This window comes from Fusarium coffeatum (genome assembly GCF_003316985.1).
Source record: "Fusarium coffeatum strain FIESC_28 chromosome Unknown BRIP53273_contig_69, whole genome shotgun sequence".
Lineage (NCBI taxonomy): Eukaryota > Fungi > Ascomycota > Sordariomycetes > Hypocreales > Nectriaceae > Fusarium > Fusarium coffeatum.
Window position 1 is genome coordinate 221,933 of NW_022157865.1, and position 14,133 is coordinate 236,065.

General features: G+C 48.2%; 5 protein-coding genes across 5 annotated transcripts; 3 read left to right on the forward strand and 2 right to left on the reverse strand.

Annotated features, from left to right (window-relative positions):
• Positions 1–899: 899 nt before the first annotated feature.
• Positions 900–4,443, forward strand: FIESC28_03280 (uncharacterized protein; the record flags this gene model as incomplete). The annotated part of the gene is made up of 5 exons (XM_031157429.1): positions 900–1,164; positions 1,226–1,464; positions 1,516–1,708; positions 1,759–3,830; positions 3,892–4,443. 5 exons carry the CDS (start codon positions 900–902, stop codon positions 4,441–4,443), a joined length of 3,321 nt encoding a protein of 1,106 aa, XP_031018561.1.
• Positions 4,444–5,370: 927 nt separating this feature from the next.
• On the forward strand, positions 5,371–5,982 carry FIESC28_03281 (uncharacterized protein; the record flags this gene model as incomplete). The annotated part of the gene is made up of 1 exon (XM_031157430.1): positions 5,371–5,982. One exon carries the CDS (start codon positions 5,371–5,373, stop codon positions 5,980–5,982), a length of 612 nt encoding a protein of 203 aa, XP_031018562.1.
• Positions 5,983–9,269: 3,287 nt separating this feature from the next.
• On the forward strand, positions 9,270–10,835 carry FIESC28_03282 (uncharacterized protein; the record flags this gene model as incomplete). Its single annotated transcript, XM_031157431.1, has 9 exons — positions 9,270–9,296; positions 9,351–9,519; positions 9,576–9,623; positions 9,685–9,890; positions 9,951–9,988; positions 10,042–10,061; positions 10,115–10,169; positions 10,220–10,285; positions 10,331–10,835. 9 exons carry the CDS (start codon positions 9,270–9,272, stop codon positions 10,833–10,835), a joined length of 1,134 nt encoding a protein of 377 aa, XP_031018563.1.
• A 322-nt stretch (positions 10,836–11,157) lies between these two features.
• On the reverse strand, positions 11,158–11,751 carry FIESC28_03283 (uncharacterized protein; the record flags this gene model as incomplete). Its single annotated transcript, XM_031157432.1, has 2 exons — positions 11,158–11,657; positions 11,700–11,751. 2 exons carry the CDS (start codon positions 11,749–11,751, stop codon positions 11,158–11,160), a joined length of 552 nt encoding a protein of 183 aa, XP_031018564.1.
• A 552-nt stretch (positions 11,752–12,303) lies between these two features.
• On the reverse strand, positions 12,304–13,998 carry FIESC28_03284 (uncharacterized protein; the record flags this gene model as incomplete). Its single annotated transcript, XM_031157433.1, has 1 exon — positions 12,304–13,998. The coding sequence occupies one exon, from the start codon at positions 13,996–13,998 to the stop codon at positions 12,304–12,306; it is 1,695 nt and encodes a 564-aa protein (XP_031018565.1).
• Between the last annotated feature and the right edge of the window lie 135 nt (positions 13,999–14,133).

A 14,133-nucleotide genomic window follows, 5' to 3' on the forward strand; every position in this document is an offset into this window, starting at 1 on the left:
TAACAATCGAGCTGATTACATACAAGCAGCCCACAGTGTCTCAGTTGAAAAGGGATCATCCCAAAAGGCTAAAAGCTTTAACCCAGGGAGCTGGACAATCACATCACAGCTCAATTGCCGGGTACAGTACCTAGCTAGATACTTTCTTAGCTAGTCAAACTAACATGACTTAGTGCGCGTAGATCTTGGGACGGGAGCGATGGATGAATGGGGCCGAGGGAGGCTCGGACCGCTGGAGATATCGGGAATTGGGGTCTTGTATGCTGGTTCTTATGATGGGTGTTGGTATTGACAGATAAGTATCGAGCCATTGAGTCATGCGACAACAACAATCGAAATGCAGGGAAAGATGCATGTTACTCTTATTGATTTGTTCAATTGCTCAGATATCTATCCATGTCTCATTTCTCAAGACAAGATCTTAGACAAGCGGAGAGTTCCATCGTAGATCGCTCAATATCATCCACCACTAATACAGTGCCAAAGCCCACACTAATCTCAACAACAACCTCACTAGACTCTATCTCAGCCCAATAGCCTCCTATAGTTTGCTATCCACAGCCATCAATTGATCGACCCGGTGACCAAGATACACTGAACAGTGGCGCCGCCCTGAACCAGGAGGTATATGCAGATCGCCCTTTGTTGATACAGCGAGCTTGAGCTTCGTATGCACCCCATCTGCTCCGGCTCCGCGCCTTGATCTGCTCTTGTTCCACCGCATCGTCTTGGCCAACCATGTTGCTCGGAAAGGAAGAGTGGAATGAGCATGTCTTACTTTGCAGAGGGACTGTAGGTCACTAGCATGTGCTGCGAAGGAGGTAAACTCATAAAGGCGAGCTCATGCCCACCTCTGCTTGATCTGCTCTGCTCTCCTCTCGTAGTAATTGCAAATAATCATGGCGTCGAACCAAGCAAAGAACGGCGCTGTCGCCACGAACGGGTACAGCAATGAGAAGTCTTCTTCTTCAGCTTCGTCAAGCCAGAAGAAGAATGACTCTCCTGCCCCTGCTCACGACAAGAGTGAGGGTCTTGTGAAGAGTATCAAGAAGCTCCGCCTAGCTTCCAAGAGACCTCTTCCAACAGAGATGGGCGATGGATCGTACCGAAATGTTCAGAAGCGTCCGGGCTTGAAGCAGGATGTTCGTCGTCTTCGAGGAAAGGGTGAGTGCATGATTTGATGCAATGAGATGGGTGGTTGAAGGGGAGTGCTAACATCAACTAGATCTCAAGACGTTGTTCGAGATTATCCAGAGTAAACTCAAGGGTGAGACGCAGCAGGATGACAAGACCATGATCATGGAGCGAACGATACAGCTCGTTGCGAACTTGAGCGATCACTCCAAGGTCCAAGAAGCTTTGACGAACAGCTTCATCGCACAGCTTTGGAACTCAATTGATCATCCGCCTATGCTGTACATGGGAGACAAGTTCCGCTTCCGCCAGCCTGACGGATCTTGGAACGTAAGTTGTCTCAATCGGTCGAGTACTGAGAGTGTTCGCTGACTTGTATAGAACCCTTATCTTCCTCAGCTCGGTGCTGCTAGAACACCCTACTCAAGAACAGTTCGTCCGAAGGGCATGAGCTTGGGTGCTCAGCCTGACCCTGAGGCTATCTTCGAGTCTCTCTTTGCCAGAGATGGATTCCGCAAGAACCCCAACAATGTGTCCAGCATCCTCTGGTACTGGGCCACTATCATCATCCATGGTATGTCGTCCTTGCTAAACACACTCAATACATGTACTGACAGATCGTAGACCTCTTCTGGACCAACCTGAAAGACCCAGACCAGAACGACTCATCCTCTTACCTCGATCTCGCTCCCCTCTACGGCTCAACTGAGAAAGACCGCGACTCGATCCGTACATTCAAGGATGGTCAGCTCAAGCCCGACTGCTTCGCTGACAAGCGTCTCATCGGCAACCCTCCCGGTGTCCCCATCCTTCTCATCATGTTCAACCGCTTCCACAACCACGTCGCAACTAACCTCGCCGACATTAACGAGGGTGGTCGCTTCAGCAAGCCTGGTGCTCACCTCGGCGAAGAAGCTGCTGCTGCGGCATGGAAGAAGCGTGATGAGGAGCTTTTCGAGACAGCAAGACTGGTCACCAGTGGATTGTACATCAACATCACTCTTATTGACTACGTCCGCAACATCATCAACCTTAACCGTGTTGACACTACTTGGACCCTCGACCCTCGTCAGGAGATGGGTGTCTCAGTCGGTACTAAGGACCTGTCCGAGAGCGGTACTGGAAACGTCGTCTCAGCAGAGTTCAACCTGTGCTACCGCTGGCACTCGTGTCTCTCTGAGATGGACGACAAATGGGTCCAGGACTTCTACACGCAGCTCCTCGGTGAGAACTACGGTCCCATGAACCTCCAGACCATGATGAAAGCTCTCAAGGCATTCGAAGCCTCTGTCGCCGATGAGCCTTCTGAGCGTACCTTCGGTGGCTTCAAGAGAGGCCCCGACGGCAAGTTCAATGATGATGAGCTCGTTGAGGCACTCGCTACTGCCATTGAACAACCTGGCGGTGCGTTCGGTGGCCGTAACGTCCCACGCATCATGAAGCCCATCGAGATGCTGGGTATCATGCGCGGTCGCAAGTGGAACTTGGCCGGTCTGAATGAGTTCCGAAAGCACTTTGGCCTCAAGGCGTACGACACCTTCGAGGATATCAACTCCGACCCTCAAGTCGCTGACGCCCTGCGAAACCTGTACCAGCACCCCGACTATGTCGAGCTGTACCCTGGTATCGTCGCAGAGGAGGCAAAGACTCCTATGTCTCCGGGTGTGGGTATCGCTCCCACGTATACTATCTCCCGAGTGGTTCTCTCTGACGCTGTGGCCCTTGTTCGTGGTGACAGGTACTACACCACCGACTACCACCCGCGCAACTTGACCAACTGGGGTTACAAGGAGGTTGACTACGACCTCAAGATCAACCACGGATGTGTCTTCTACAAGCTCTTCCTGCGCGCATTCCCCCAGCACTTCAAGGGCAACTCTGTCTACGCGCACTACCCCATGGTTATTCCTACAGAGAACCATAAGATTCTCACTGACCTCAAGCGCGTAGAGCGTTTCGACTTCAGCCGTCCCGCGCCTACAGCAACACGCATCAACATCGTGGGTTACAAGGCTGCCAAGTACATCCTTGAGGACCAGACCAAGTACCGCGTCTGCTGGGAGGAGGGCCTCAAACACCTCATGGGCGAAGGAGGTGGCCGCTTCATGCTCTCGGGCGACACAGCATTGCACGCTCAGCAGCGCAAGTGCATGGGTCACCTGCTGTACAACGATACCTGGCGCAACGCCGTCAAGTCGTTCTACGCCACAACGGCCGAGATGCTTCTGAAGGAGAAGTCGTACAAGCTCGCGGGGAAGACGCAGGTTGACGTTGTGCGCGACGTTGGTAACGTTGCACACACTCACTTTGTCGCCAGAATGTTCAACCTTCCCCTCAAGACCAAGCAGAACCCCAAGGGTGTCTTCTCCGAGCAGGAGCTGTACATGATCCTTGCTGTCATCTTCGTGTGCATCTTCTTCGACATTGATCCCGCAAAGTCTTACCCTCTGCGACAGGGCGCTCGAGAGGTCGCTCAGCAGTTGGGTAAGATCGTGGAGATGAACGTCAAGCTTGCCAACAGCGTCGGCGTCAAGGGACTCTTCACCAGCAAGCCCAACAAGAACGATGACCCGCTTGCTGCGTACGGTGAGAACATGGCCAAGGGCCTGAAGAAGGCTGGTCTGAGCACCGAGGATATCGTGTGGAGCCAGATCCTGCCCACTGCTGGGGCTATGGTGCCGAATCAGGCTCAGGTGGTGAGTATTTTAATCTATTTCGAGATTGACGAGAATGCGGTGACTAACATAGTGTGTGTAGTTTGCTCAAACCCTGGACTGGTACCTTTCTCCTGCTGGTGAGAAGTATCGCCCTGAGCTTCACCGCATTGCGGCGCTGGAGACAGGCGATGAGACAGATGCTTTGCTTCTCGGCTACGCGATGGAAGGTATTCGCATGGCTGGTACTTTCGGACTCTACCGTGAAGCCGCGGTAGCCGACGTCATTCAAGAGGATGACGGTCGTGAAGTTCCTGTTCAGCCTGGTGACCGAGTCTTTGTCTCGTTTGTCTCGGCTGCCAAAGACCCGAACATCTTCCCCAACCCTGAAGTGGTCGATCCTCGACGCCCTCTGGACTCATACATCCACTATGGCGCAGGCCCACATGCCTGTCTTGGCAGGGACATCAGTCAGGTTGCGTTGACAGAGCTGTTCAGGGCATTGTTCAGGAAGAAGGGACTTAGGAGAGTGGCTGGTGCGCAGGGAGAATTGAAGAAGGTTCCCCGACCTGGTGGTTTCTTTGTCTACATGACTGAGGACTGGGGCAGCATTTGGCCGTTCCCTACAAGCATGAAGGTTACTTGGGATGAATGAACTGGATCTTGACATGGAATTGGAGTATGAGTATGATATCATGAGACGGGATGGAATGGAATTGAGTTTTGGGGTACCCGGTGCCTACTGTACCTGTCTAACGTTGGTAATTAATATGAGTTTTCTTTGTCGCCACATGAACATCCTTTGTCTTTGTTTTGTAAACTTGTACTGATGCATTGACTCGTGATCAACGAAGGATCGTATCGCATCAAGTGACGATCCTCCTTCACTATGAGTTGATTATTTCAGCCTCAAGCGCCTGTATCACAGTGAATCCTTCAATCATCCTCACTAATCTCAGCCCTGAACCCCTTGCACTAAAGCCCCCCAATTCGCCTCCCGTAGGGTGCCGCAATGCCGAGCTCCAGCGTGTATAGGCCGAATAATTGGCCCGCGATCGCTCAACCGTGCCTCGTCTAAACCGCTTTCAGTAAAGACGGTTCGTTTCGAGCGTTTCAGATTTGTTTGTCTGCGCCTCTGCAAGGAACGCGATTGGGTTTGATCAGCAGATGACAATTGATGTGACTCTGATAAACGAAAGACGAGATGGTGATGAAATTGTATTTATTCATCTCTTCTTTCCCGTTAATTATTTCCCTTTCTTCCAGTCATTCCATTCGGCTGGTTTTACGAACGATTGCATTGATTGCATCTCCACTTCCTCAGCCTTGTTGCTTACCGTCTTACGCTCCTTTTATTCTATTCTGATCCTCTTTTTGCTGACAGCTCCGCTACGTGATCTGACCGCAGTCTTTCACAGCCCTGTCCTGTTCTTCCCTGACCTTGTTCATCAAGAAAAGTTCAAAGTCCCTGGAGGATATTTAAACGCTCTTTATCCCACGATCTTTGTCAACATAACATCACATACATACAACAATTCAAACATCAAACAAACAAACAACCAACCAATTCAACTCACTCACAATGAAGTTCACCACATTGTCTACCATCCTGGGCCTTGCCGGCGCCTCTGCAGCTGCCCTCACCGCTGTCCCCATCATCGAGCAAATCGCCCCCAAGTCAAAGAAGTGCCCTTCCAAGCTCACTGACTGTCGCGACTCCAAGCAAATGGCTCCTTACCTCATCGATGCTTTCCAGCACTACGACATCTACGACCCCAACGCCATGGCTGCTGTCCTTGCCCTCATGGCTTTCGAGTCCGGCGACTTCCAGTACAAGCGCAACCAATACCCCGGTCGTCCTGGTCAGGGCACAGCCAACATGCAAATGGCTCCCTTCAACCTTCTCTACGCCAAGAGCATCCCCGAGCTCGCCTCCAAGTTTGAGGGTATCGATTCAACCGAGGGCATGTCCAAGGATGAGCTCAACGATCTGCTGGATGCTGTCACTGTCGACAAGTACAACTTTGCCAGTGGTGCTTGGTTCCTTGCCACTCAATGCAAGCAAGAGGTTCGGGATGCTTTCAAGAAGGATGCCGACGAGGGATTCAAGATTTACATCGAGGAGTGTGTCGGTACTGAGGTTGAGCCAAGACAGGAGGTCTTCAACATTGCTAAGAAGGCATTTGGCGTCTAAGATGAGCTAAGCGGGTTTGGGTACTGGGACTTTCAAGCATAGAGGGCTGTAGCGTGGTTTTGCAGCATTTCTTTTTCTTCTCTTTTCTTTTTCTATTCATATATCCACTTTCTAGCAAAGTATCGCTTATGATATCCACTTCTACTTCAATTATGACCTGAAACTATGATCCCTTGTCTTGTGCTCCAGTCTGTGAGAATGATGCTGCCTTGTTACTACCGAGCATGAGAAATCGATTGTGCACATCAAACATGTCGTTGCTGCCAAAACATTGGGCTTGCTGCAAACTAACCGCGCTTCGTAGTAATACGAGATTAATCTCCGATTAAGCTTACTTTCATGCTTTCCAAGCGCGATACAGTCAGACGGAGCGGATAAGGTCATCCGCCAAGACTCCGACAAAATCCTCCGATCCACACTCTGTGGCTGTGCGAAATGTCAAGCTTTTCATGTTCTACAAATAACATAGGTATAAATGACACAGCCTCGGCACAATTTATGTAACTCGATTATGTGTCTCCTCATTACGAAGTGCATTCTTATGATATACGCTTGATTTTGCTGGAACTCGGAGTTTTACATTGGACGGATGTCGACCTGGTCCTGTATTTCGTTACTCGTTCTATTCTATGTCTGTATCTAACTATGTACCGTAAGAATATATGGCAAAGATAGCATCGATAACGAGGCTGCGAATTCTCCGCGACCCCATCCATGTCGAGGGCCACCGGTCGCAACAGCTACTCGATATGAGGATTGGAAAGACCTAGAGCTCAACAATCTTCAGCGGAGAAGGAGTACTTGGCTGAAAAAGCAATAGTTGCAGAGTATGAGAGCTCAGGTTAGCTGTACATGCAGACTGGGTCTATACTTTGAGCCCATGATTCACTTGGCAAATAAACATGTACATGAATTCTGTAGCCAACTCAGATTCCCAACATGTGCCAAGTCATTTTCCGTTGTAATATCCATGATAGGTAGACCTGATCTTGATTTCAAGCTTCGTATTATACTGATACTCAGAATTGGAATTCTACTACTCTTATGCGTAGCCCTCCATTGTGTACAAATACCGAGCTTCTGATAAGAAGGACTAGTATTGGAAGAATAGCAACAATATATAAACCAGGGATCGTAGAGAATAACGGAGGATTATTTTCTGATCCTACGCATTCCCTTGGAAGTGCTAGAAGTAGAAGTAATTCTGGATCTCAGGTCTTAGACGCGTGTTATGGTCCCGAACGACTTGATTGTAGCAGCTACCGAGACCCCAGCAAGATTGGCCGATGATTGAATTGAAAAAGATACTTGGAAGTGGTGACGAAAGCCTGATATGTGGAATCAGCAAAAAATGCAACATGATATAGAACCAATCATATACGACGGAAATGAAGAAAGATGCTAGAGAAAAGCAAATTACCATATGTATGGAACAGTGGTAGTATGGGACTCGTTCGATTCAGGAGATTTTTACGGCTGGTCGAAACGTGCCAGATGAGCGTTTTCACTCTGACCTATCATTATAGTTGGAAGTATTGGATACAATTTGTCATGCCCTCTTCGGCTTAAAAACTTGGTTTGAAGCCATATGTAGTGTGGCTATTCGTCAGTGTGCTCTATCTGTGACAAGGAGGAGGGCCTCAACGTAACATTGCCATCGACTATACATTTACAGCTCTGGGGAAGGAAGGATAAGCGTATAAATGAATAGAGTGTGATGATTTGATATATGATTACTTTTTGTTGGTATAGAGAATCATTTAACTTTGCCGAGGTCTTTCTGAAAGCTCATAATTTGTGTGTCCTATAACCTTTCCCAGAAATTCCAAAGCTCATGTACTACTCGATTAGAACGCCATATCTTGAGGCCGGTCACGTACTGCGAAGTGGAAACCACCAGACGATTCGTGCGGGCTTCCAGACGCATGATTCACTCATGAATCGGCAGTTTCGATATTGATCTCGACGGCACAGAATAAGCTTTCTTACCTTTCCATCTAGGCTCGTCTAGTACAACCTTAAACATGACTATCATATGCGTACAGCCTCGTTTCCATCACCAGGTCAATATACCCAGACCTGCAAGATACATCCAACAGGACCAATGTGACAGAGCCTCAATGCACAGATCTTCTAGTTAGAGGCAAATAAAGTGACAAGACTAATTCCGTGACAGTTCCGGTCTAGAATAAGGCGCTTGGATGCGGGCTGAACGGGAGGTCTGTGTCGTTAATATCGCCTTGGTCCGATACTAAATCTATATAAAACATGCACCAACTTAGTTAGAGTTTAGATGATTGGTTAGCAAGGAAACAGGTCACTAGAGAGTTTGGGGTAAAGTTCAAATACCAAGCACTGGGGAAAAGGTTGTCATGATATTGAGTAGACTTGCTTGAGGTTGAAGGTCACACTGATAACAATTGATGATTATACAGATAACGTACCACTGATCGACGTTGATGAATTCGAAACAGCCGTTCTAACTCTTTAAAATCTGGACCTCAGCAGCTGAGTGACAGAAGAATTGTCCTTCAAGACTTAGATCACAAAATAAAATAACCTAAAAGCTTCTCTAAGACGCCATAAAGTGACCAAGTTATTTCGTCTTCTGTGCCTCTAGGGGCCAGTTCTTCTGACACGCTGAGGCTCAGCCGATATCCGTGCAGATCTTAGCCGCGCTCAGAGCGCCTCAGTTGATATTTGGTGAAATGACTCATCACAGGGTCCAAGCCGCAACGGGACAAGGGTAGGGGATGAGAGCCAGTCTCGCCAGTTTACAAATGACAGTTTCATATCAGAGCGGGTATTCGTTTCGTGATGGCTAAAGAGAGAATAGAGGAGAAAAAAACAGTCTCCATCAAACCAATTTCTTGTAAACATGACACGGCTCAGCATTTGTCCAGCGCAATTGTCGTGAAACGAAACTAAACATCAGCCCTGTTTCTTTTCGGTTAGTTTAGTTCTCGTCCCATTTCCATTTAGGTAACTGGGCGGATCCGAAGAGCAGTCACACGGACTTTGGTTAACTCTACTAGGGTACGGGCAGTTTCATGCAGGGCGGAACAACGCTCCTGGATATTGGGCTTTGACGTTTCTGATTTATTCATTTTAATTCTTCTTAAACCGCCCCTCGCGATGTGATAAAGTAACAGTCATGCCCTTCCTCTTCGTGGGGAAAGGAGACGACGTCAGGGCTTCTTTTTTTCATTCTTTCTTTTTGTTGCCTCGGGTAGGTCTTTTTGTATTATATTATATTGCATTGTATTGTATTGCATTGTCTGGTTACAATGCCTCAAGTTGAGAACAAGCCCGAGGTAAGACTCATCTTCCTGTTTATGGAATCAATAACTTGGCTCACCCTGTCTTAGTTTCTTGTCGAAATATGGGGCCTTTATTCTCTAGGCACCATCATTCTTTTCACACGTTACGCTGTACGACTTAGGACTGTAGGATGGAGAGGTCTCAAAGGCGATGACTTCTTTTCGTTGCTGGTCTTTCTTTTTTACACTACCGATGCAGTCATGGTTCATCTGATATGTCAGTCGTCCTGAATCTCATGCGTGACGTGAATCAGATTATTAACACCCATATAGATTACCTTGGCACCAACATCGAGGCTGGGGTCAGTGAACTTAGACATCGTTAGTTCCAACCAACCAACCAACGCTTACTGATTGACGACATCCACTGACTGTCTCATAGATTTGACCGCAGCTGAGATCCGCGAGTATGAGCTGGGCTCGAAGTTCGGACTTGTGGCTTGGTACGCGTACACAGCATTGATCTGGAGTCTCAAGGGCACTATGCTATGCTTCTTTTCACGAATGACGTTTGGAGCGTGGTATAAATACTTTGTCAAGGCCGTGTCGATCCTGTGTGCTCTTACCTACGTTGCCGTTGTCCTCACGGTATGTTGACCTGTTATCATGCATATGGTCAGGGAATTGGTTAACTAACTGACTGACTAGCTCACACTTGGATGCCTTCCTTACCATAAGAACTGGCAGTAAGTAATCCCGTCGATATTGATACCTGGATAAATGCTAACAATCATCCCAGAGTTCTGCCTGACCCTCCAGGTTCGTGTCGATAATATCGAAATCATATCTATACGAAACTAACACCCTTATAGCTAGATGCTCCTTCAAAATTCAGAACTTCTTGTGTACGGCGGTGCTCAATGTCATGTAAGTATATCAATCTCTGCACTCAGTATCATATATACTCACTATTGCAGAACCGACGCCCTCATTCTTTGCATTCCTATTCCTCTCCTCTGGAAACTCCAGATTCCTTTCCACAAGTAAGCTTTCACGTCACTCGTCCACGACTCATCTAACAAAACCAGAAAACTCATCATCGGTCTCCTTCTTTCCTCTGGAGTTTTCGTTATTACAGCAGCTGTCTTTCGAGTCGTCCTCACCCTCTCAGCCTTCCCATCAGCAATTACCATCAACGCCTGGGGTAGTCGAGAAATCATCGTCGGCATCGCAACCGTCAACCTCCCTGTCCTACGACCGCTCTTCTGCAGTTCCTTCTGGGATGGACCGTCCCCAGCCGAGATATGCCCGTCGTACCAAACCTCCAGAGGGAGCAGCCGTAGCCGCAACAGGATCACTAAGAGAAATATTTCGCCTCCATGCCAACCACAGAAGATTTACTCTGGAAACGGACTGAAGAATGGGCATGACGCCAGCCAGGATTCGATCCTGCCAACGGTGCATAAAATGGCTGATATTGTTGTTGAAAGATCTTATGACGTTCAACATGAAGACAATTATGATTATCGTGGACATCGACCTAATATGTCACAGACTTCGATTTATGCGAATTATGCGAGGTCACCAGTATAGCAGTCCCTTTCTCTAGTGTATTCAAGATAGATAAAAAATAATAATGCTAATCTTACCATATTGCTAGAGGCGTAATCGCTCACTGTTATTGATGTATTGACAGAAGTGTCGAGTTGGCACGAATATCCATTAAAGAACATGTAGGTGTTGCGAGGGTAGAAACGACGTAGATTGTTTTGATGAGAGTTCTCGCAGATCTTGATCTTTTAACTTCTATCTATCCCAATATCATCATCTACTTGGCCCAAGAATAAGCCGGCATGTTATCCTAGTACTCAACGCTTCCAAGCTAGCCGTCTGCAATCAACTGGTTACAGAATACCTATGTGCCGATCCGCGCACGTTCCAGTACCCAAGTACCAAAAGGAAACCAACAGCCAAAGACAGTAGGAACGAATCCTAAGCATTCGATACAGGATTCATGTGGTAAAAATGTGGTCTCAGGAATTGTAGGTAGAACAGCCTTGATATCCTGAACATCGCACGAGTACTCGGGAACCTGCTGTTTGATGCAGATGCGACCAAATGCTGAACACTCGAGGAGTTCGTTGCAAACAGGACACTTGCGCTGTTCGGCATACGCATAGCCTACGGGTTCAAATCGCAAGGCTGCCTCTGGCCAGCATTCGTAGCAGACGATATGCCCACAGGGAGTGATCAGGCCTTCCTTTGCTTTACCGTCGGGACGAGGAAGGCCAGCAGCGCTGATTTGAGAGTTGCAAACAGGGCACACACATTTCATGGGTGTTTCGTCAAGACTGGCTTGGCCCAGGGCGTGTTTACGGATGGTGGGCCAGTAATGCTCTTCTCGGCATTGATTCCCTGGCTGACTGTTAGCATCGACGTCAAACGAAAGGGACATACCATTGTTGACATTGCTATTCTGGGGCCCTTGACTACAGTGAAGGTTAGACATGGCGATTGTGTTGATTGTAGGGTGAAAAGAACGAGTTTGAAAGTTCAGGGTCGAAAGTTGAAGATGTCGGGAGAGTTAGAAATGGATTGATATGTCCAGAGGGATACTTTCAATGGTAGTGCGTACCTATATAGGTAGGCCTCGAGTGAACTGGAAAATTTTGTTCATGAGTTTGTGTTGATGTTCGACTTAAACCCATCACTTAAACTCATGTTCAACCCTTGTTAAAATGAATTGTTCCCTGAACAAGCCACTCAAACACGCTATACATTGTTTGATGAAAGGTATGCTATAATCTAACTCTTGTCCGATGCATTACCTTTACTGATCATGGAGAATCAACGAGCTTTGTTGGTTGATTTGGTTGATTGAGATCCATAGGAACAAGCGGAGACGTTCGGTCTGATCACAGCTATGGGACAGTAGGAACAGCAAACGATGGTCTGTCATCATAATAGAAATTGGCATTAGTCTTCGCTAAAAAAGAAAGAAAAAGTAGTGATAGTAATTAGACATGAAATCATAAGTAAAGAGAAGGCCATCTGAGGTGTATCAAGGAAGTTCGAACCGCTGATAAGACCTCTGTGAATAGACACCGTGACCAGCTAATTCCTGGGGCGAACGTGGTGGTAGCTCGTGGGGCTTCGAATCATTGTAATGTTGTACCATGTTATGTGCAATAGTGGACTCGGGGGCTGGTTGAGTCTGAGTCTGAGCTCGACGTCGACGCCAGTAGATAAAGGCCCCGACTCCAATGGCGATCACAGCAGCAGCAATCCCAGCGCCGATACCGGCCTTTGCCGCATTCGTCATTCCAACCTCTTCCTCTTCCTCATACTCTCCTTTATTGCCATCATCCGTCGTGTCAGCTGTGGAGCTTGGTGTACTTGAAGGAGCCTGTTCGTCATCCCAGAACCCAGTCCATGATTGGTTCCAGTCATTTCCTCCCTTCTCAACCGTGGTATACTTCTCCCCGATCGTGACAGGATTGGCGGTCGCTTGTATATTAGGCCCAGGAGCCTGAGCTAACCACCAAGTATCGACGCCTCGACGCATATTTGCTCCGATAAAGGCATCTTGAAGAAAGGCGCGTCCTAAGACCCATCTATCACCGCCGTTGACATGACATGGAAAGTATGGAACCGGATCATCGACGAGGGGTGCTTCAAGGGTGAGGTTGAGGTGCATGAATGGAATGCGGATCTTGACTGGGTTGGTGTTCGATGTCGAAATGAACTCGAAGCTCAACGTCGAAGTGGAGGAGATGATCTCCTTATACTTTTCAGATTTGGTGTCCCATAGGTATAGTCCGAGGTCTTTGCTGAAATTGACGGGGAGATGTGAGGCAATATTGTTGCAGGTCGACTCGGGAAGTGTCAGATAGGGTGAACAACCATCAACCAATACTTTGAAGGAAGGTCCAATGGATGAGTTACCCTCAGCAAGCAGACCACCTTTAGACCTGAACTCGAACGGAGATTTGCTACCCGCCACATCGATGCTGATGTCTCGAAGCGTGATTCCATCTCTAGGACCGCCATTCATACTGAGGATGTCTCCCACAACACGGTTCTGATCATAGCCTCCGAACCATAGAGAGCCAGGGACCCTAGTCGCAGGCTGAACAGATCCAATGTGCATCCCGAACGAGTATGACTCTGTATATTCATTCTCCCATAACCAACCGGACGGGAGACTGGCGTTGATGGTTGGGGAATCATCACCGACACTGAAACTCTGGTTGGTCTCTCTCCTTCCGCCAAGGCTTAAACACCCAGCAAAGAATCCAGCCGTCTGGCCTCCGGGATACTTGAGCTTCTGCGGTACTGACGTTCCCAGTACAGCAAGACTCGCATTTGTCACCGTGATGCCACCCAGCTCGAGATCGTCCAGATACGCAGTTCCGCCTTCACCTTCCAAGCTCACTCCACGCATGTAGTTCTCCAGCGCTGCTTTCCATGAAATCCCTGCTGTAGTGCCAGACGACTTGCCGTAGGTGCCGGCCTCGGAAGCGTAGCAGGTGCCTTTTTCACAGTAGTCGTCTTCGATCAACCACGTCTCCCAATCGCTTCCAGGAAAGAGGTTGACATCTCGTCTGTGTTGGCCGACTTTGGCATCGATAGCTCGCCATGGTCCGTCAGGTCCGAATGTTTTGTCCGCCCAGGGGATTTCTCGAGGGGTCCGCTCGGCCGAGATGGTGGCGATTCGCGCCAGTATAAGTGTAAAAGCGGCGAAAGTGGCTAGCATGATCAGAGGAGTCGATGAAAGAAGGAATATTGAACAGAGAGAAAGAATAACAACCTCGAAAGAGGCATCAGAGTTGCAGGGAAACGGTTGAATGACTTTGTTGGAGCAAAAGTGTTATCCATCGACAATAAACGA